A 24,669-nucleotide genomic window follows, 5' to 3' on the forward strand; every position below is an offset into this window, starting at 1 on the left:
GAGACAATTAAAACAGAGCAGAGTTGAAATACAGTGAGTTTGCAAATGTGAAGTAAAATTTAAGTCCAGATCTAGCTGGGTTTTTTTACCAAAAATTTTACAATTAATTTAAATGATATTCAGCATGCTGAAAATAACTACAATTACAGTGGCTCAGAGAACACTACTATACTTTAAAAATACCTAATTAATTATAGTATATTCAGCTACATTATGTTAATTATGTTAAACAGAATTTAAATCTAAATAATTTATTGAACAACATCAATTTTATGCACAAAAAATAGCTTTACATTTAATCAAGGGAAAAAATAATGTATTAGGAGATTCTGAAGTTTTCCTTAAAGCAGATGTGAAGGTTGGACATACACAAGCAGGTAGAACTCTCCTTGAAAGTAATGGATCCCCAGCCACAGGGAGAACAGACCTCTGAGAACAAATCTGCTAGAGCATTCAGGAGATATATGCCTTTTGCTGTCAAAGGTCATAAGAGCAATCATCAAGATGACATTCTTAATTTATCTATCTCAATAAACTAAACCAAAACTTCTCTCTGTGACAGCAGTTTTTTGCTTCTTTTTTTTTCCCCAGTTATACATGGAGGTATTTTTTTTCTCCCTGGTATATATACTGTGCAGTTTAATTTTACCCACAGCTTAGCTTCCCTTGCCAAATATAGTTGAAGGTTAACATATTTAGATTTCATAATAATGAAAGCAAGATTGGCACCTTCAGTCTCCTTTAGTCCACAACTTCCAAATGTCTGAATTTTTAAAGTAAGAGATCTAAATGTGCGAATTGCAGTTTATACGCCCTCTGTCTCCACTGCAATGCCACGAAGAAAACGTAGCTTAGATGTGGACTTATCTTTATTACTCTCCGAAACATAAAATAAATGTTTTAAGTAGCTTAATATAACTATTTGCACTGGATCTGTTATTTGGCACAATTCATGTGGAATATCACATCACATTTCTATATAAAAATTAATTCTCGGCACAATTTTGCACTCCATCTTAACCATATCTAATTTTTATGTTCCATAGCAGAGTTGAGGCTGCCCAAGCAGGTCTAATACATTTTTACTTTATTATGATTCCTATAAAGTCTCTCGAAATATGCCTAAAATTGCCTTGACAATTTAAACAAAAGCAGATCTGTATGGGATCTGTAATTGTACTGTGCTACATGATTTAAGTTGGCTAATAGTGAGCACACACTGAGCAGCTGGGAAGGAAAAGACTGTGTGCTCAGAAGGAAAAGGGAGTGCAGAAGGAACGGTTAATAAAGCAAAACATAGTTCTCTTTTCTTGCTGAAAATTACGCCTCCTGTTTACCGATATCATTGGATTAATGCATGCAGACAAGGCAACATATATAGCGATTTCTTTAGTCATGCTATAATCCTCCTTCTGTTTTTCTTAGTATTCTTTTATGCTTTATATTATTTATTTTGCATATTTGCATCTTGTTCCCAGTTACACGAATGTAAATTTTTCATTAAATGTTGAACTGCTTAATTTAAGGTACTAAGAGAAACTACTATCTCACCCAAAAAGTTAGCATTAAAGGTAATGTCTCAAAACCCCAAATACAGTATTTATGATACTTTTATAAAGAGAGATTTCCATGTGTTAATTTAAGTCATAAAAATAAAACTAATATATAATGCTATATTAAAAAAAAATCAGGTTACTTTCAACAGCTGCCTTTAAGTGAATTAAGATTACAAAAAGCAAGCAGCTAAATTTGATATGACTTTAAATTATTTTTTATTTCAAGTATAAAATCAAGTAAAAGACCATGAAATAAAGCTTCCAGAAATTTCAATATTATTGTCATTACAAAAAAACCCAAAAAATTTCAAGTTGTACTTAAAGCTTACACATCCTTTTACTAAGGAATTCCAAAAGTGAGTTATAGCATTAGCAGAAATCAAACCCAGCATATATGTGTCCATTTTAATTCAATATGGTTAAGTTAGCTTTGTGGTTTAGATGCTCAGCAGATCTTAGCTCTACAGCATCATTACACCATGCCTTTAAACTGAAGATTTTTACTAGCCTCATCATGATAACCTCTATATAGAATTTGCATGAGTGATGAGAGTCCAAAATGTGCAGCAGAGATCAGAGTTCATGGTGGGTGTCAGGCATTGTGCAAATCTGAAAGCTACATGGATTTTTATACGTAAGAAATACTACAGTCATTAGGAAAATTTCTTACAAACAAAGGAGGTGGAAATCTTGTGCTAGCAATTTACATAACAGCCTTCCTTAAGTATAGAGGTTATACTTTTAATTCTATTCTTGGGGGTCTCAAAAAAAAAAATCTCAACCAACCTATCGCTTTCATCTTCACATAATAAAAAGCTATGAAACAGGCTGTTAACTGAATTAAGTGTCACAAGGTCATGAAATAAAAGATCTATTTTCTTCTTTTCTTCTTTCTTTTTTTTTTTTTTAGGAGAGAAAACAGTTTACAAAACAGAAAAAGACTTGTTCAATGAAACAATCAGCTTTAGTTACAAGTGCAAAAGTCAGCCATGTGTACTAATTCACAGTAATTATGATGCAAAGTGAACTCCTTGGAGACTTAAAAGTCAACGCCTGGCAATGGTTGGGCAAACAGCAGAGTGGAGCTACTCAGGTGATACTGACCCCTTCAAAGCCCTTTGTGTTCCTGAACAACCCAACCTATCCAAGTATCTGCTTGTCCTCCCTTCCTAGCTATTATTACTATACCATATTCACAGAGCAGCTATTTAAAACATTACAAACTAGCATGCATCCCAGCACTCAGCTCTTGCATAAGCAATGAATACACTCCAAGGAAACAGAAGCACTGAAGAAGAAAAATTTAAATCTGTGTTTGTAACACAATCCCAGCTGAGAGTTAGATGTAGAACGTGGAAAGGTGATAGGGCAGGAGTCTTAGAAAATTCATCTTAGTTGTCTTCTCTTTTTTAGACTTTAACACATCATGCCCTCCTGTCTTCTTGCCTCCCACATAAGCAATTACTACATTGTGAAATGAGGTAAAAATCCAAGACTGACAATTTTCGAGCATTCAACACTGTCCGTGCTGCTTCCACAATGAAATCACAGGTTTCACAATGGCTTATTCGGGGACAAAAAGTTAGACCAATACAATGCTGAAAGCTAGAGGAAAAAGCATGTCTTTGGCATCTCATATTTAACACATATATTTACACCATTACAGAAAAATTCACCCCAAAAAACCTAGGAACTGCTGATAATGAGAGTCTCTGTTGCTAGTCTGAATTGGGTTTAAAATTACAAAAGAACCAAAAGACCACCTGCAGAAGAGACAAGTTGCAACCTATCTACCTGGCACCAAATTATGCCCTTAAGTGGAGCACTACAGTTAAAAGAAAACGCAGGGCATTCTGCCACTGCACGTCTACTGCTACAACTTCATGCTGTTAATATAAATTTAGGACAAGCCAACATTTACAACACATTTAAAATACATCTCAAACCACCTATCTCTTAAAGCAGATCCTTAGTTTACAATGAACTGCTGGCAAAAAGCTTGCTGGAGCATTCTCATGAATGACAGGTCTCTGTAAAGAGTGTTTTTTGTACTGCATTAAAAAATTCACAGCAGTCTGTAAAATAAAAACTCTAGATCAAATGACATTTTAAATTAAAATTCTGCAGAATTCTCTATGGCTGCTATGTTCATGAGACTTTTTATTAGTGTAAGGGGCAAATACTTTTTACTCTGCAAGCGCTTTATTGCATTTTTCCTTCATTTACAGCATGCTTTTTATTTAGGGCTTTAGAGACCCACATTCTTCTCTCCCTCCCCTTCTTTTTTTCTTCCCTGAATGCTCCTAAAGTTACAGAACAAGGGGATCCTACCTGGCAGTCTACAACAGGTCAGTGATCAAACAGAAGGAGCAGTGAGACAGCAGCCAAATCCTGCCCCATCTCCTGAGAATTACAGAAAACCAGGGCTTCTCAGCCTGCAATGCAACCGAGGCACTGCACCCTGAGGCTCAGATAATCTTAGTTCTTGCTTTCTGCAAGCACATGCAGCACAAATCTCTGCACCTACTGAGGTTAAGACACAAGCATTTTTTCTTTTAAGTTGCTGCACACTGTAGTTTTCGGCACAGGTAGAAGCTGCTTGAAAATGTGACCTCATCTGTCTTATGACAGCAGAAACAAAGATAGATTAAAAATACACCAACATTGCTCTGCCCCAGTGATCAAAGCTGTTTTAAATAAACAGTGCTCTTTATCTGTAAAATGCACTGGTCTTTGAACAACTATTAGTTTTACCTAAAGTATTTACATTTGCTTGAACAAATCAATACACCAGATACAATAAGCTGTAATATCAACAGACAGAACTAGACCAAGTAGTGAAGCATTATCATTTACCCAGTAATGCGCCAGTTGTTCATTAAGATACTACTCTGTGCAAGAAAAACACTCTTAAAATCTTAGTGGGTTTTAAATACAGCCTACATTCAGGAATGCATTATGCACTGAGTTAACATTACACAGCCTACGTCTGCTATGAACTCAAAGAAGCATGAGCAGTCTTTGCCATTTCAAAAAGCCAGTATCACTGCAAAAAGTGAAAATTAGTGGGTGCAATAACACATCAGGAAAGAAGTGACGTGGTAGAGTGGGTGCCACAAAGTAGTAACTAATTATTAACTTCTGGAAAGGTTAGCATGAATCCTCTTTAAGGCCATAAGCTACAGCCAACATGAATAAAGACACATCCGTGATTAAGGAGACAAACTCTAAGCTGTGAGAATTACAGAGCGCAGTTAAAAGGCACGATGCACAGAAACATTTACCCTTTCATCAAGAACGGCTGGCCTATCTAGGAAAGAGCTGAGATGCTCTTAGGAGAGTCTGCTCTTGAACCGGATCTGTGGTTAAACAGAAGCCTTAGTCCACACAATTAATCTTACAAAGCACACTTTCATGAATGTCATATGAATGAAATTAAAGATACTTACACAGCCACCAGCAAGAATTTCTGCAGCTAGTGGGACAGATCCATCTTTAGTCCTGAACTTATCTCTCACAAAATCATTAACCTTAAAAGATAAACATTTATGAAAGCTGATAAATTAAAAGGTCAGAGAAAATACTCATCAGCTGCAAATTCTGTGCAAATGAAAATGCAAGTACATCCACTAAGCTACTAAATGACAAGATATCACAGAAATCAAAGTCTTAGATTTTTTATTAAATATTCTAAAGCTATGTTCTTCCTTCTGACAAGAATTTGCAGCATAATTCAAATGCTTATTATTAAAAAAAATCACTAATAATGTAATTTTTAAAATCAGAAAATTATAAAATACATTAATATTTTAGAAGTATCAAATCAATAAAAAATTAAAATGAACAAATTAAAATGTCAAATCAATATCCGAATATTCAATACTAAGCTTTAACACAATGGCAATTCAATTAGTAGCATTATGTGCCTTTTTTTTTTTCTAAATTCATACATCTAGCTTTGATGAATACTGCCTTATCAGTGAATAAAAAATATATTATGATTGGATTATAATAAGAAATTCTTAAGTGTTTTACAAACACTTAAGAAACAACAAAATTACAGAAGTAAAGCATTTAGAAAAAACACATAAATAAGTTCCTTTCTTACCAACAATTCACTACATGCTCATATTATCTATCTCCTATTGCACTAGAATCATACATACAGTAACCATGTGGAGATACAAAAACAAAAGCCCTCCAATAAGGAACTATTCTGATTTGCTAAGAAGTGAAACCAAAGGCCAATGCTACTTACAAACAAGCAGATGAGCTGAACAAGTTGAATGAGCTTGTTTTATAAGTTTTCAGTAAGACTCTTAAAATTTACGTGTACACCTCTGGATGAGACTTGTATGCCACTTGTACTGTTCACAAGCCAGATATTAACAGTTGCTATTGTAATTTGCTGCATTTTACATTGTGGAGAAATGTGAAAAAAATTCTTTTACGAACTTACAGTAAGTTTTATGGCCTTCTCTGGTGCTACTCCTAATAGCTGTGGTAACAGACCTGTAACATGGAAATAGAGAATTCAAGGCATTGAGTAACCTGGTATTAAATAAACAAATCAACAAATGTATGTAGAGACCAGCCCCTAGAAACAGGCGATTTTTACAGCAATTTTGTGTTATTATATATAATGAGAGTACTTAAACATTCAATTTTGAGAACAAACTTTGTGCTACCACTTCAAGTGCTACCACTGTCAATATGTACTTGTTTCTTTTGCTTTTTAATTCATACTAGCTTATTTTATGTTTAAATACTAATATAGATTTGCCAAATATGTTTCAGTACTGTCCTAAGCTGACTTTCATTTTCTGTATCTTCACACAAAAATCAAGACCTTCTAATTAATTTTGTGAGATACACAAAGAATCCACTTCAAAAGTCAAAACCTCAGTACCTTTTCCTAGTAAAAACAATGACATTAGATGGCAGGACCAAAGGGGATAGGAATCAAAATAATGCAAAACATTCAAACACGTATGACTGCATTCTTGAGCTCTTTGGCCAGCTAAATCATCAGCTTTTAAAACAAAGGAAATTATGTTGCTTTCTACTCAGGTATGGAATTTTCTGTTTTATTTTGTTAGAAGTGATGTGCCACAGAACTGGAAGTGTGAATTTCTGACTATCAGCTTCACTTGTTTGAAATGAACAGTCGATATTTTGTAAACATTTGAATGACAACCTAAAAATAGGCAAAGCTTACCAACAAAGTCTGAAGCTAGAATGGCGTTGCAAGCATTCATCAGCATAATGAAATTAGGACACCGTTCAAAAATGTGAGAAAATCACCCCAGCTAGAACTCCTGCTACAGAGCCTGTTTTAGTTTTAGCAGCTCAGGCAGCACATTTGAGTACTTTCTATAAAGCCTGACATTTTCACCTCTCCATGGTTTTATTTTGTTGAAAAAAACCCCAAAACCAATTAAGTTTTCACCTCTAAAAGTTAACCTGCTGAAAAGCATTTTCTTAAAGAACTAAATGTCAGAATAACACAGAGAAAAATGCACATGCTCTGGTTTAGTATATTCTTCGATCCTGCTACCATCAATCAGCTTTGCTGGTTCCTACTGAGGCTCTTAATAAGGCATTGACATGGAAGAAAAGCACAATTTGGTTTGTGGTAGCAGGAGACCCAACCATATTTATATACTAATGTCTTTATACAGCTGATGTACATATACATGTAACATTTACCCAAGATAACAATGCTGCATTATGATCCTATGACTGAATATTCAAATTTAAAAATACAGTAGCACTAAGTTCATATACAGTTGATCAAAACCGAAGGAGATTCTGAGACTATGTTAAATTTTAGAATTTGAGTTTCTTTAAAAGTGTTACTTGTATGGGTGATGTGAAGCCAGATCTCAATGAAAAACCATTAAGCCATTCAGAATTACATAATTAAGCGTTACATTATCTGTAGCACTATAAGGGGAACACAATAATACAAAATGAATAGATTTTTTTAATTACAAAATTATCTTTGTAATTGCTATAATATTTACAACTTGCTATAGGACATGTGTGGCCTTATATAAACATTATGGCAAATGACTATCTTCAGAGATTAAAAAAAAAGTTCCATATACTTTAAAAGCACACTACCTAATCTTAAACTGAATCCAGCAAAATTAAGTAGGTCTGTTTTAGCAGATATTATTCCAAACACATACGTCATTAATTTTAAAATCACATATACATATATTATTACACCCAAGCTGTACATACCATGACTTTCAAGTCATATTTTATAAAATAAATCACAGAAAAAGATATTCTAAAATATCAATATATGAAGAGTGTAAAAGTAGTCCAGTTGATGATCTGCATAAACCTCCAATCTTAGAAACAACATTAGCAGGACAAATCAAATCTATTTTCACTGAACTGATCTGAAGATGGTCTTTTAGCCATTTTTCAGCTCCCAAAACTTTGCATTTGTAAAAACACTTGTAAAATCATAAGAAAAAGATGTTTATCTTGGAACAAGGTTTTTTTTCCTATCTGGTTCATTCCTTTTGTACCCAAATCCAAATGGGACTGTTACAACTCAAAGCTTCCCATAAAACTTTGAGGTAGAGAAGAGAAAGGTTAAATCGAATAGGCAGCAGTTTAAAAAAACCACAAAACCAGAAAAACCTAACTGAACAACCAAAACCTAGAACATTTTTCTCTATTCCTGCCTCTACTTCACACATGATTTTATAGTATAAAAGTGCTCTGTAAATTTAATTACAGATAAGGCTGTATATATCTACCGCAAGATAGCAGACAATATTCTATAAAAGGCAGCATGAACTTTAAGACCAGGTTTTACAGCCTTACCAGGTACCAGCTAGGCATACTGTCTCCAGCACCTTAGGAAGGCAGAGGGACCCTTCATTTGATCTCATACCTATCTCAAAGTGCTAACTTTGCATTCTCTATGCTATGACCATCAAAATTAAATTTTCTTTTCTTTACTGTTTTGATGGGAGCCCTGAAACACTGTCAGAAAATTTCTTAACATGACAAAGATGCTAAGTTTTGAAAGAAAGAAAGCACATCAAAGGCCCCATATGAAAATATCATGTTTCTGTTGGGGTTATCTTGACATGGTGGGAATTTCTTAGTGTTACTATGCATTAGCAGATCAGCAATATGACATATGCACAGATGGAGAATAGGCTTAGGAATGCCTGACAGTGCCTTAAAAATGCATGCCTTTTATAACATCAGAGCATAGTATCTTGCACATAGGCAGCCTGCTAGTACAGTACATAGTAAATACACTATTCAATGCCTTTTTATATCCAAGGCTTTTTAGCAGCAATTACAATGTACCACTTTGTATCTGACACTGTATCACTGACAATGTACCACTTTGTGTCTGACTGTCATAGTGGCACTCTCAGGGAAGGGGAAGGTGTGTGCAAGAGAGAGCACCAAAAGCTGCATTCATTTTGTGACACCCTACAAGTTATTTTTTGAAATCAGTATAAATACATTGTGAATACACACACAACAGCTCATCCAGCCCAGCAGTATCAATAGCACTGAGAAACAAAAATCTTACTTGGCCAAAGTAAGTATTTTTTTAGATGTCTAACAGGGATACTTCAGTTTCACACTGTGTTACAGATGTGATTTTCCCTTCATATCAGGAAAAAACAGTGACTGAAGGTTTTGTTACTTGGTCTTGATAAAATATTTGAAACCACTAGGGCATGTCATATGAGGGCAGTAATGGAATACTGCCACATTTTTCCATTACAGGATTCACACAATAAGCTAGACAATTAATCACCAGTTGCCATTCAAATATAGCTCCCTCAGACTGGAAATGGGTATTTTCTGAAAATTTTGTGCTTTGACAGAACTTGAGGTGCAAATAGGCTTGTAGTTCCAGTCTATACCTATGGTATTCCATTGCATAACTTGGAAGGAAAGCTTCTGCCACAGTCTTTCTGCATCATTAGCATGGGAGTCCATCAGTAATAATGAACAAATCATTAAAATCTAAATTAGATGGCATTTGGAGTCACTGCAGGGCTAGAAGCACCATCAGCAGAAATAAAACTAACAAACAAGCTCCTGAACAGTTAATGATCACAGATGACAGTGTCTTCAACACCATTCCCCGTCTTTTCTATCCTCCAGGCAAAGTGGCATTAACAGCATGGCTACCAAACAATTTCCTAAACTACATTTTATCTCCGGTACTTAAATTTCCCATGAAACTTCAATTAAGTATGTGTGAAATGATCTCTACTGGATGCACTGCTTCAGTCTGTAAAGCATTCTGTGACTGATCAGGTGGACTTCTGACTAAAATTCTATTATGACATGTAGGTGACCTCATCAGTTGAAAGAGATCTTGACAAATCACAGCTTTCAAAATTTTCTTAAATTTGCATGTATAAAAATACCTGTGAATTTCTAAATATGCATTTCAGGTATAAACGTAGACACAACAGTAAATTACAGGCATATGAGATGAGCATTCTTTTCAGCCATGCTGAGAGACAGATGAAAAATTTATCTCAGATATAAAGTATTTAAAAAAATGCTAACAACACAGCATTTATATAATGCATATTATAAAGACCCTACAGAGGTTTATATCATGTTTGTTTGTTTTTTTAAATCCAAGTGTCTTCTCAGTGGAAACATTGATTATACTTAGAACCAAACTGACATCAAACCAAATTTAGTGCTCTCTATATATCCACAAGATGGTGTAATTTATCCTTATCTGAGATGGTGGTTTAAAACATGGTTTCAAAATTTGGAAAAAAACAGTGATACAAAAAGAAAATCAGTTCACTTTGTTAGATGGAAATACGAGTCTTTTATTAAAAATATCTGAAATGGCAGAGTTCAGAGTGAAGCTTATAATTTCTGCTTGCTTTTTTGAAGTGCATCATGACAGAAGACCACTGCTCTGAATGTTCCTAGAACAATTTTTTTTAAAAAACTTTTGCATCTATTCAGCTAAGGAGAAGTCTCCCAACAATTACTTCCTCCCTCAGTGGGGACAAAACCACCCACATTGATTTAACCCTGAACAAATCAGTTGAAGAAAGAATTGCAGCAAACAATGAGTAGCAAGAAGTTATGTACTCTGTAGTGTGTCCTACCTAGTGTAGGATTCAAGACCAGAATAAGATGACTCTTGCTGAATGTGTACTGCATTACATTGGGTAATTACACTAATCTATAAGATGCTTCTTTCAAATCTTTCTTCCTCTCAAGCTTAACTGGAAAGTTCCTCTGCACTCAGCTCCTTAACTTTCTTCAACATCTCCTTAGAAAGTGAGCAATAGTCTGAATTTACAGAACTGCACAGAAGGAGCTCCAGATTTTTAAGCAGTTTTGTCTATTTGCCCCTCAGAGCTAAGTCAGGGTGCTCTTTAAGGAGAGAATTTGTAGAAGCACAGGTCTAAATCTGCCTCTAAAATGATGGTAAGGAAATGAAAACTCTACTAACAATATATTTTTGCTGTAGGAAATTACTAATATTCCCCTATGGCAGATGAGGAGAGAAAGGACAGAGAAGTCCTACAGAAATGTTCTAATTACAGTGAAGTTTTAATTATCGAGGACTTTGTAAATCCTTTCCCTGTAACAAAGAAGCAAAAGTTTGAACTAAAAAGACTTAAAAATCCAGTCACACAAAACTCTTAATAGTATCTTATCATTAGTATATAACACATTTTAAACTTACCTCGATAAAGCCCAAAGAAACCTTCATAACGTAGCACTTTCTTGAAGCAATCAAAGCTGTTTTTATACATAAGTTCTCCTACAAAAGAGCCTGTAGAACGCTGGTTTTGCATGCGAGTTTTCACTAAATCAATTGGGTAGACTGCAGTGGCTCCAACAGCTGCAAATAAAATTCAACATATAAAAAAACATGACTTTGCATTTACACTGTTTGACTGCAACTGTCATCTTTCACGTTTATATCTAACATATCAGTTGCATCTTTTTTCTTCGTGATATATTCTGGATACATTAAACTACCTCACACAGTTTTAACCAAATACACTTTCCAGTCCTACCTCATTATTAATTTCATTTTCATGAAATTTGTTTGGGGACAAATCAGATAGCAACACCACCTGGAAACTCCAACAGTTCATAAATTTCAAAATTATTGGAGACCAGATGATCCTTTCCCCTTCAATCTAACAGTCATCCCACCCCATAGACACAGCTCCAAGGGAAAGTCTGAGAAGCCTTCCACACTTAAATGAGAGACAGAAGGAGAAGACGGGCAAAAGAAAAGAAGAAAAAACCCAAACAGTGAAGATGAATATTCTTTTGCTCAGCCATGACTAACCTCCAGCAACTGAACCAAGGGCAAACCTGTACGCTGATTCTGCAATCTGGATGAGAACAGGTCGAGACACATCGCCTGAAGCTTTCTGTCAAGGCAGGATTTAAAACAAAAGGAAAGACAAGAAAAACAATCAAAACATCTAATTTTCCAAGAGAACATTTAATGATCAGACAGATAAAAGTATATGGATACCTGGAAAAATTCCACAATACACTAGAGATTTTGTTCTCAATTATTACTTTTTTTCCACTGATTTCTAAGTGTCATATAAGGCAGCCTCTTCCAATTGGAATTGGAAAAAAAACAGATACTACCGCAAAATTACAAAACTCTAAAATCAATGGTCTAAATGTGGTCTAATGAGGGCTTACATATTGCCTTTTCAGTCATTCATTTTCTACAGCTAAAAGCAACTCCAGCTTGGAATTTCTTTCTACTGTTGCCAAAACCAGGTACACCTATTACTTCCTAGGCTACCAAAACAAGTATGTGAGCACTCACACAGATTAGCTGAAGGAAAATAAGGTTCCATAAAGCACCCCCACAATTTCATTTTGCTCACAGTCTATGAGTGCTAGATTCAACCCAATGAAAAATAAAATTCAGAAGTGTTCCAGATTTCAAATTACTATCTAATGAAAGAAAACAATAAAGAAAACAGAAGGTCTGCAGGGGCATTATATCTTTCCTACTTACTAGCACTTTTTGCAGTATGTTCTTTTTAGAATACTACAAGTAAAGCAACAAAATAAAAATATGGATACATTTTCCTGTGTTTACATTTTAGTTAATTCCAATATAGGTGGAGATGTCCAGAAATAAATTAAAGACATCAATGTAGCTGAAAATCTTTTCAGTCTCAGCATCAAGCAGCTGACATTAAAAAGGAATTGGGTGGAAAAAATGAAAAGGTGGGTTGCATACAGAAGAAATTGAAAGATTTAAGGATCATAATTCATTGTCCTCACCTCCTAGAACAATGTAAATCATGGTACCAGAGACAGTGGCTCCAAAGCAAAAAGTCAAGAAGCTGCTACTTCCATCATGCATTTTTCTCTACCTTTTACTGCCACCTATTGTAACTTATGTTACTCGATATTCAGCCCAATGCAAATGCTTTTAACTCCTTCAGGAGTCCTCTAGGAATAGATGGTGAACTTTGGGGAGCCAACTCACTTGAATTCATCCCAGTATCATCACCATTTAGTCACTGCTTGAACAAACAGAAAACCACCACCTGAGATACTGTCTTGGAGAGGTGGTGGGGGTGTTCACATGTAGGGGAAGCAGGAGAGGAAAAAAGAGAAGGAAAAGAGACGCATGTGTACACACACACAGAGGCCTGGCGTATGGCCTGGTAGTCCTAAAAATGTAGCCTGGATCAACTCATTGTGGTCAAACTGGCGTCTCCGCACAAACCCCGAGCAGGAAAAAAGAAAACCAACAAAAAACCCTTAGTCTCATAAGACACAAAGTTAAGACTGTCTTAAAATAGAGACAGAGAACAACAGGAGGGTTAGTTTTAAATCTATCTGTATAGAAACTTGTATCAATGAAAATACAAAATATGATAAGGTAATACAAAAACTAAAAGACCAACGGGTTTGACATTTAAAGAACATTCCTATTTCCTTTTGCCTCAAAACCAAAAAAAAAGTCCATTTGTGGTTATACCACTGAAAGTAAATATCCTTTAGGTTTTGGACATAGTTTTATTGAAACTGTGATGGTAGTCTATACATAAGCTCTCCTATTTTGATATTCAGCAGAGCATAAAGCACAGCAGAGAACACTGCGAAGCCAGGAACATGCATATGTATTCAGAACAAGGGCTGCCATTTCATAGAATAGATGCTGAATTTTCTTTTTTTTCTCTTTTCCTCATAAAAAAGACCACAGAGCAACAGAATCACAAAACATAAACATCTTAATTAGGCATGCATCTAATATTTACTGACTGGTTAGATGACACTGCTATCATATTATCTTTCCAAAGTAAATTACATTTGACCTGTTAAAATGGAGCCCAAGAGGAAGGGGTACAAAGAAGAGATGGAGAGAACATGACACCAGTGAAAAAATAAATTCTAACGTTACTCCTCACAGTTAGTACAGAACACAAGAGAAAAGCAACTTAGATGACAACAACAGGAAGAGGCTGACTGCCTATTTACCTGGCACTATAACAAAATAACAGCATTGTGCTGGCTTCTGTTCTTACCTGCCTCTGCGCCTCAGCCAGATTGTAGGGCAATGTCCCTTCCTCCAGAGGAGCAATTCTTTCAATATCAGCTAACGTCATGCGCCTGATGAAATTAATTCACATTAGTATTTACTTAGAGCTTGGTTTCAGATCACTTAAAGTTACCTGCACATGGGCCACTACACTACATTCTCCTGTTCCTCAGCACCACCTCCCACTTCTTCCAAGAAGAAAAGAGAAGAGGAAAGAGAGGAGGATAGATAATTCTCCACTTACCCCCGTGGCTCATAAAGATCTGCTAACTGAAACAAGATGTCAACTTCCATGGGTGTAACCTGACCAAATTTCTGGGCTGCCAGAACAAACTCCTCTGCAAAGAATAAAAATACAGAAAATTAAATTAACTCAAACCAGAAGAAATTATCCAGAGCACCCCAAAGTTGCACTACATTTTAGCATAAAGTTGAAGACATTGGTTGGGGAGGATGAAAGCAGAATAAGTTACCCAACATAGAAGTGTTCTTGTGACTACATAAATGTGTGCTTTAAATGGTCTATCCTTCATGCAAGTAAGTACAACTCTCTGGTCTTAAAGCTTAGTACTACCAGCAGGATTTAGGATATTTGACATACGGTATCAATCAGCTGCAGGTCAGAGGGAAAAATATAAAATAAAAAGCAAACAAAGAAAACCCCCAAAACAGGAGCCAAGAGATGTGGAACTTTTCATGCGTAGTCCCAGGAGGCCACATTAATGAAACTCTGGTGTTGCACAGGGAATTCTCTATAAAAGTGGTTAGATATAGCAGATAACATCTTGTTCCAAGCTTGTAGATCAGCTTACTGTGCCGCCAATACAAGTTTATGGAATTCTTCAACTACCCTTGAAGGTCACTTTAATAGGCTGCCAATTTGGCAGGAGTCCTAGGAAGTTTTTTAAACTTTTAAATATCTTTACATACTTTCCTCACCCTGCCCCCACCACCAGTTTACTAGGACCTTTTTCTGATTGAAACAAAATGAAAAAGCTGGAGGGTGCACTCTGACAGGACTGTACAAAACCAAGTGGCAAACAAGGAATGGTAACAAGGCAGGCTTCCCCCCCTGCCCCCATTGATTTAAAAGCATACAGATGAGATCTTTCCCTCCATTCAAATATCCAAGGAAACTTCCAGACTGCAAATATTTCTACCAACCTTTAGTGACTTCCACATCTTTTCTATTTCCAGCCAGAGTACTGTAGATCTTTCTAATGAGCTCCATGTTGTTAAGGAGAGAATTAAATCCATTAAAATAGGAAAAGCTGACCTGATGGGAAGTGGTACCTCCAGCAGCCTAGGGACAGTAAAAGAGGAAAAGAGATTGTTACAAGACTAAAAAACTTTGAAATAAAAGTTTTCAAACAATATTCTTTTACAAGAGTGACAGCAGCACAGGCTTGCTTTTTAAAAAAACCTGCAAAATAAAAAACTTTAAACTATGAAAGATTCTTATGTTACTGAAACTAATCATGACCAGAATATAAAACTCTCCCCACCCTACAAACCTAAACAAATACATATGCAGGATTATAACATAACCAGTAGTAATTTACAAAGTTCAAGTTTCAGTACTGCTTCAGTTGGAAATGTTTCATAAACTGGCTTATTTCTAGTAATGAGGAAATCTACTTCTACATGTAAAGCATATTACTATATAGAAATTTTCAACGAAACCAAAACATATTCTGAAAAAGGTCAATTGAAACCTTTAAATTCACAGGCATTTCAACTCATGGAAAACCAGCAGTAAGCTCTCAGGCTTGTATCAGGCAGTCAAACATAATGGGAACAGTAAGGTTCGAGCAGTTACTTGTTTTCAAATGAGAACTGAAGACTAAACCTCTGTTTTAAAGTGGTGCTGGGTCTGCACACAGAACAATTATTGGATCAATTCACTATTTAAATTATAAGATCAATGATCAAGCAAATTTCTGCGCATAAGCTTGCCAAATTTTAACTGACCTTGAGGGATAATCAAAAATCATACCTGATGTTTTATGACAGAGCATATGACACAGGAAGGCTGGTAACAAGATTGTGACAGAACCATGGAAGAAAGTACCAAATCTCACTGTCAGCTCCTAAATCTTCTGGCTATGCTTTTTGCTGCATGCATCTTCTAATATTCTGGTCAGTTTGCAGTACTCATCACAATTGCAAGTGAAGTGATAAAATCTCTCCCTTGCAAGTCAAAGCAGAATAGACCTTTAAGCAGATCTTCAAACCTGAATATGGCCAAGCTCTGGATTACTTGGAATGTGTACAAGTTCCCAAAATTATAAACTGTGGTCAAAATGAAATGTGCCTCTTTTCTTTATGCACTCCAAACTGAGACAAAAGATATATCAAGTGTAACAACTGTTAGTCAACATACAGTGAATGTCCTTGGTTGATGTTCCAATTCATACATAGACCCAGGTACTTGGAAATTACATTCAAGAGCTTAGAATTTACATTACAAAGCAAGTTCTTTGAGGCTGATATCCTAAGTGCAATGTATGGCATTTAAAAATATTTGACATGGCCTACTATGATGGAATGGCTGGAAAAAGGCAAACTCTACATTTGTAGGCCATTACTAAGGTCCATCTACATGCTTTGTCATTTGTCTCTGGAAACCAAGACCATTGAAGATATATGTTCAGCAATCAGGGCTAATTTTCATATGTGTAGATAATAACTGCTAGACTTCAAAACGTGCATCCTCAAGCTGGATTATGTATCGTGTAGTGGTCAAGGTACAAAAGAAAAGGAATTCCACATTTGTATCCCAGGTCTGCCAGCTGGGATACCAAAACTACTCACAGCTACTAGACATTCTTCTACAAATGGTGTCAGCATGTGTGGCCGGATAGTGACCATAATGTCCCTGAAGTCCATAGCTGTGACTCTTCCAGACTGAGCATTGTCTCTCTGTACAAACGCTTGTTTTGCATGTTCTAATTGGATCTCCTGAAAACATATGGGAACAAAAATCAGTTAAGTTCAAAATAATCACCTTAACAGTTACATATAATATAAGTAATGCGATACTACAAGGCTCTCATACCTACGAAAACACGACTACACGTAACCGAATGTTAATTGGCTGTTATATGTATATTTTATGTAAATTTCAGCCTTTTCTATTCAGCCTTTCCTATGGTCTCTATCATTGACCTCAGTACCTAAGACAACATCATGATTTCTTTGCTGTCTGGACATTCTGTCATGCAATTCATTTAACTGAGAAACAGAGAACACATACCAACACACTAGTGCAAGTAATCTCCAACTCATGAACATTAAGTTTTCCATGATGTGCATTACCCAGTTTATTGCATGTGTCACAGCAGGTCAAAATACCTTCTGTAAAAGTACTCACTATTCCCTGAACAAGGACAATGAAATCATCAGAGATTTCCATGTAGACACCTACTAATCTGGAAAAGATTCCCTCAAAGAGCATCCTCACTTAAAACAGAAAGTTATTTGTCTACAAAAGACACCAGCAGTTTAATTTAGACCTCCTTGTCTCATGACTGACTAAAGGTCAGTTCTCAGTATTTCAGTAGTAGTAGCAGGCGTAAACAATATCTGATACAACAACCTGATAATCTCATTTTGTGATTCAAATGTACCTCTGAGAGACAAGAGAAGTAAAAAGGTATATAATCTCTCAAGGTTGTATCTTTTCCTACTGTGACCTTCACCCTTTCTTCTTAAATTACTGTTAGACTAATATTTCTTTTTTGTAATTTAAAAGAAACAATCCTGCACAGATAGTAAGTGGATATTACATATTAATTTTTGTTCAGTTCTATAGGTTTAAAAAAAAAAAAAAAAAAAAATTTGGTGATGTAATGAGACTTCCCAACCTGTATTTTTTAGCTGAATGGAGGAACACAAAATTCTTGCCATGTATTCCCTTCAAGTTTTAAGGATTATAAAAACTTCTTCACTGGAAAAACAGTGCTTATTCTGAATATATATTCATAGTCAGTTATTAAGAAAATGGAATCAGAGCAAAACTATGTCAGAAATACTAAGCAAGTCTTGCAGTAGACCATGACATTCTCCAACTATTTTCACTATATTTGCAAATAGGTGCCTTAAAATACAAACTAATACAAGACTCAAGCTAGTCAAGAATCACCATCATGAAGTATCCACAGTAAATATCATCTCCTGTAAGTTGGTATTTGTCTCACAGCAGCATTCAAGGAAATAAAGAATGAAGGGTGAAAGACAAATTCAGATGGAGTAGGATCAGACCTGCCAGAGGCCTGCAGATGCCATCCCTCCCTCCTTCTACTCACTCAGTTCACACTGCCACTCAAACCATGCTTGTCTTTTTTTTTCAGCCTTCTGAACTTTGCCAGTTTTGGTCCTGGTTTCTAATTACAGCACTATACCCTGTATAGTGAAAACCTCCTAATACATTAGGCAGAGGGAGGAAAGGGGTTGGTGGGAAGGACTGATCAATGTTTCACTGCAGAATTAGCCTGAAATTTCTTCTTTTGATGGGAAACTCTTGTGGGAGTTATAATTTGAAATGGTACCATTTCAGTTCAGCCACATTTTCTTTATATTTCAGACCCCTATGATGAAGTATTACAATTCAGCAATAATACTCACTGTGGCTGGATGCAGCCATGCAAGTTCTTACTTCGCTCCAATTGAGACTACAATTTCAACAGAAATTTGGAAGGAAGCAATTTTAGAAGGTTTATGGTGAGATGAGCACAAAAACACAAAAAGACTTCATCAGCTTGAGGCAGGCAACTACTTGGAGGCAGAGAGCTCTGCAGAGGAGTTAAGTATAATAAAGCCTGTATCCTAAATACTTATCACCTAGCAGGTAGAAACATATGAACAAATGAACAAAAATGTTTGTCATTAAATGGAAGCATCACCATAGAAAAAATCAATTGTATTTAGCAGAAGGATTATGTGGCAAACAGTGCATGTTGCTTTCTTCTCCTTCCCTCATTCAATTTGTTTTAACCACTGAAACTGCTGGCAAAGTTTCACTGGCAGAATCCAGCACTGAAATGCAGTAAAAATATCTGGACACCACTTGCAGAGGTCCAAACTGTTCCTATCTCTGGACACCCATCAGTGAGTCTGGAGGTATTGTACCATTGGTGTGAGCTTAGCTGACAGTGATGTCTTAGCCACAGAACAAAGCAGGGCTCGTGCTCCAAAGAGGTGCATCAAATACATGTTTGTTGTCATCACCCAGCTAACTGCAAAAAGGCTGCTAGTACTACAGCTGAGAATAAGCCAAAACACCACATCCTCTCCTTGCTAATGTGATTATTTCCAAATCTCTTGGTAAACTGGAACCCACTGAAGAGAATTATCCCAATTGTTTAAACACATTGTCAAGGTCTTGGTGTTGCCATTCACCCTTCTTCTTGTCAGCCAGAAAAGAGCCATTTAGCTGCAGACACACAGCAAGACAAAAGTAAGAGCAGGATGATGTCAGTCTTCTGAAACTCCCTACTCACACCTCCTCCCTAGTTCGGAAACTAAGTTTCAGTTCAAAATGGTTTACGCATACTGCACACAGATAAAGAAGACTGACCTCAGAAAGGTCAGACATTTTAGGCTATGGTTATTTTGAGCAGTGCTACACATTTTCCAGTTACAACAAGAAGAAAGAAGCACAAGGATCTTCAGCCACAACATTCCCAAACCATGACCATGGATGGCAGCAGTATGGCACACAAGAACACGCAATCACATGGTAACAATCTCTGCTGTCACAAACAAACCAGACATATGTCACTTTTCTAATCACTGCACAGTGTGTATCAATGCAATAAATTCCTTGTGCTTACCTCAAAAGGCTATCCATTCCCTCAGCCTCCATGCCTGAAAGCTGAGACAACTCACAGCATAACGATGTTTCAAAATGAGCTCACTAGCTACTGGCAATTTATCAAGAAATTCTTTATCAGATAAAGAAGTTAAGTTTGTAACATATGTTGTGTATATGCAGCTAATATAAAAAATATCACCTTAAAGATAAACTGAAAAACAATAAAGCAAAGCTGTAGTCTTCAGAGATGCTATCTGACTTGCAATAATTTTATTTATATTTATAAATTTTATTTCAGTCCCATATTATTTCACCTAGACAGACTCAGTTTTAAATAAACACAATCCTTGTTACTTTGCAATACAAATTACACATCCTAAAGAACCTTCTCCAACTAGGCTTTCTGTAAACCTAGATATATATAGAAAACAAGCATCTTCCTTGATGCTGGAAGTCCAGAATTCCCCCAGGTAGCATAAGACTTTGTGAAAAATTAATTCATACATCATGGCAGGAATGCTGGCACCAGAATTCTAATGAAATTATTTCCTATCTAGAGATTTAACCTCAGCTTTCACTTACAGCTCATTAAAAGCTTCTTTACCTTCCACTTAGATAGAAATTTATGTTTGCATTCCATCCCAATGGATCTACAAGTCGTCAGATACAACACAATCTTTGCCACTGGAGTAGATCCCAAGGTTCAATTATAGAGCCTACTACTTCATCAACTAATATTCCGGGTGCAAATAAACTCCCAGACAATGCAGAAATGGTTTTACTACACCCACATATAAGCATATGTTAAAATTCTTTGTGTGGAATACATTTTACATGCTGAGAAAGGGGCTGATATTGCTCTTCATAAGGCAGACCTGCCATTTAAGTGATGATGGAACATTACATATCCAGATACATATGATGGATATATAGTATAGATAGATAGATGAGATAATTTTACGCTAGCAAATGAGCAGGGTAAAACAACACACCTTGAGCTCTAAGTTAATGCAAATAGATTGTTAATTGTATGAGAGCCAAGGAGTTTGGAGCCTATACTTTCAGGCATCTCTCTTACTGTAGACAGAAGTAGTGCTGGAAGAATATAAATATTCAGAATCCCATATAAACACTTCATATTTAAAGCCACAAGAGATCAATCTGGTGCATGGATAAAACATACTAATGTTATTTTCCAATTACCTTGAGCTTTGCCAGAAGTGATATTTAGTCCAAATGCTGCAACAGATAATGATCATGGAACAAGTTTATGTGACATAATAGAACCCAATGTAAAGGAATGAATCTAGCTAGATTATTCCATTAAAAGTTGCAAATTGCATTGTACTTACAAAGCAGTACCTGAAGTGCCTTACAGAACCATCTGGTCCATGTTAAGTACAATGTAAAGTGCATTCACACATCAGGAATGCAGAAAGGTAATTTGGTATCCACTGTGGTCTCCTGCTGTCTAAGGTCCAAGGTCTAGACATCCGACTAAAAAGACTGAATCATACACAGGCAGAATGTCAGAAGGAAAAGCTGAGTACCAAAGGTTACAAAGCTTAAAGGAAGATTTCCATGCCTGTGAACAGTAACTCTCCACTTTGTGCCAAGAGCCATTTCTGTGCCCAAACTTCAGCATCTGTAATACAGTGCTGCAAGGCAAGAATCAGCAGGGAAATCTATGTGATTCAAGGATTTACAGTTCTAGAAAGTGGGTAAACAGATGTGCCCAATTACTGTGACTGACTGAGCATCCCAATAGTTTGTACTGGTAATAGGCAGCTTTAGTAGTCTTAGGACAATTAATTTATTTTAAAATCCTTGCTGCCTGTACCAATGCTGACAGCATCTTTATTAGCAGCATTAGAATTTTTCCTGAGTGTATCTCACCTCTCTGGAGACACCCAGAATTGACATCCTTATTCTCCTGGTTTATGTTCTGACCTATACAGATCATTACCAAAAGGGCTGGATGGTTCATTAGGACCACTGACATCTTCCATTACAACCAATTATCCCCACAGTATCATCTTATCAAAGAAAAGTCCTTTCAGACAAGAGGAATATCTCTCTACAAGATGAGAAAGCCTAATAGTTAGGGCTAATCTCCAAAGTTAGAAAACTCCTCCCTGAGTGCTTGCTTTTCCTAATTCAAGTGAAAATGACAAAAGAACCCAAAGAAAGAACCCAAATATTCCAAATACCCAGCCTTGCCATTACAAGCTCTTTAACCTCTCTCAACAACCCTTACATACACATTTTTTCTTTTTTTTTTTAATGGTGAGAAAGTGACGTATTTTTATTCTGAGTTTTTCTACACGCTTTCTTCAGATCTCTAAGCAAATAGATGAGGCAAACAGGACTGGTACTTTGTTAAAACTGTGACTTTAAATCACCAAAATCAGGATAGGTTTCCAAGGCTTATTCTGTAGTTAGAAGGAGATACCAGAAAACATTGCCAGAGGCATTTTTTCCTAATCAAGTAGCACATTTGCTTTTTCATTCAAAAGAGGTTCTGATTCCTATTTCTGTCACAAAACTGGTTTATGTCTTAGCTACTTAGAAGTTACAATAGTCAATACAAAGCCTAAGGGAATATGATTTAATCATGTGATACCTGACGTCCTCTTCATACAAAGTTAATTAGGCTCTGTTCTACAAAGTCAATTTGTAACATTTGTCTCAATAGCATTATCTTAATTATTCCTCATCAAAATGATACCACCTCCTACTGTGAACTAACATACTTGTGTAAACAAGAAAAAAGGAAACCTGGCAGTCTTGAAGCAGGTTCCCATTTTAAAATTCTCTAGTGTAAATACTAATACGGGCATTAAGTATTCAGGAGGAATACAAATAAGAAACTCACGTGTTTCACCTCTTTTCCTACTGAAGACTATTTTTAACAGTACTGCTGAAATACAGATAATCTGGGGTTTTTTATTAGCATAATATTATACTTCCTGTAACAAAGTACCCAAAAGTATGAAGAGCCAAGGATTCCTTGCAAAAGGTAGTATTTTATTCTTTATATGTTCAAAAAAATCTTCCCTCTCTAAGATAAGCTTAATTCAAAAAAGATCAAAAGTAAAGTGTATGGAAATAGCTTTTAACAAATATTACTGGATATCAATTCTGAATTAAATATATGCTTGGTAAACATGCTGTTCACAGACAGAAGTACTTCTTAATACAAGTCTGGCAAGTTGAGTCCAAAATGTTCAATACTGTAATTTAACATTCTTTGACTTGTAGATTTAAAAATACAGGAGATTTTCAGACATCAAAGTTGGAGCTTTTAATTTCATGACTATGTCTACACAACACTGTAGAAAAATATCACCTTCTGCATACAGGTGCAAAAACAAAGGAAAAGGAAAAAACCCAGTAGCCTGAATCAGTAGTTTTACCAATAGCATATCCTATTTATCAACACACCATACATTTTACCAATAGCATATCCTATTTATCAACACACCATACAAGTCCAGCACTCTGACTGTAAGAGCCTACACTTGGTATGTATTTCAACTTTGCTACCAGCAGGGTATTTGGCAAGTTTGCAAATACTTTGATTCTTGCATCCTTATTACTCTTGACAAACCATACTGTATTAGACCCACCAGTAAAAACTGAGTGAACTCCGCGTATGTTAGGTGTCTTTTTCTATCCTTTCCAAAATGCAGCTGTACGAACTCTGAATTCCAGTTAAAAGGAATGTGCTGATGAATTGTGGTCTGGCCAAAAACTTGTTTAGCATCCTCTGGGAAGAAAAAAAAAATTGTTCATTTAGTAATAAAACAACAATAGAGACAAACATATAAACAAATATGGTATTTTATAACAGGAAAGCAATACCGTTCATATAAATTAGTAACATATTGTAAAGTAAACCTAATGTTTTTTGTTTACCCAAATCATCACCCTCACAAATAGTTTCTGAATAATATATTTATTTCTGAAGTTTTACATGCACAGTATTTAATCAAAAGGAACTCAGATATTTCAAGTTTCAAATTCAAACAGAGGAAGATTAAAATTAAAAGACAATTTATAAAAGGATGACTAAAGCTAACTGATTTTCAGCATAATCTTTTCAAGTTGCTAACAATGAAAGTTTTGTATCACTGTAATTCATGCTTTTGAATTTTTCCCAAATCTCTTCACATTCAAACAAATCAACTACAAAAATACCTTTATTCCAAGATTCACTTTTCTGGAGTTACTTACGGAGCACTGAGAAGAAGGACAGGGGATAGGGTGAGACATGGCAGGCAGGAATAAAAACTTATTGCCAGCACTACACAGATTTTAAACCTAAATCTCTTCCACAAGGAGGGGGACAGCGTGACAAGTAAGATCACACCTAAACACAAGCTTTATGTTTAGTAGTTGCAACTGGGCAACAGTTTGCTACACACTTGGCAGACTGCTAACACACAGCAGTTTCTGTGAAAAAGCAACTATCTGGTACATGATCAGTAGTAAGGACCTTACATTTCTGCAACTAGACAGCGTACACTGTAAGTAATGAAAACAGCAATGAGATCTGAGCAAGTATGTGTCTCAAAGGACAGTGCACACTTCAATGTGATAGTTTTGTCTCAGCTAAAAAAATAGGGCAAAGATATCCTCTGAAGACAAGCTCAAGGCCAGAGGTTCCCAGCTACTCTATGGCCTCCTAATTGCTGTATGACTCTTCCAGCAACTCA

At 35.9% G+C, this 24,669-nt stretch overlaps 1 protein-coding gene across 4 annotated transcripts in view; it reads right to left on the bottom strand.

Moving 5' to 3' along the window:
- Positions 1 to 24,669, bottom strand: part of SLC25A13 (solute carrier family 25 member 13) — a 96,647-nt gene that overhangs the window by 23,646 nt on the left and 48,332 nt on the right. For all 4 annotated transcript variants that reach the window (XM_021538375.4, XM_021538374.4, XM_021538373.4 and 1 more), the window contains 9 exons: positions 23,581 to 23,720; positions 16,951 to 17,097; positions 15,301 to 15,439; positions 14,381 to 14,474; positions 14,123 to 14,207; positions 11,902 to 11,986; positions 11,284 to 11,442; positions 6,016 to 6,068; positions 5,006 to 5,086 (listed from right to left, as the gene is read on the bottom strand). In XM_021538375.4, the coding sequence (XP_021394050.1) occupies positions 5,006 to 5,086; positions 6,016 to 6,068; positions 11,284 to 11,442; positions 11,902 to 11,986; positions 14,123 to 14,207; positions 14,381 to 14,474; positions 15,301 to 15,439; positions 16,951 to 17,097; positions 23,581 to 23,720 (983 nt within the window). The remainder of the gene's footprint in view (positions 1 to 5,005; positions 5,087 to 6,015; positions 6,069 to 11,283; positions 11,443 to 11,901; positions 11,987 to 14,122; positions 14,208 to 14,380; positions 14,475 to 15,300; positions 15,440 to 16,950; positions 17,098 to 23,580; positions 23,721 to 24,669) is intronic.

This window comes from Lonchura striata, chromosome 2, assembly GCF_050655825.1.
Source record: "Lonchura striata isolate lonStrDom1 chromosome 2, ASM5065582v1, whole genome shotgun sequence".
NCBI lineage: Eukaryota > Metazoa > Chordata > Aves > Passeriformes > Estrildidae > Lonchura > Lonchura striata.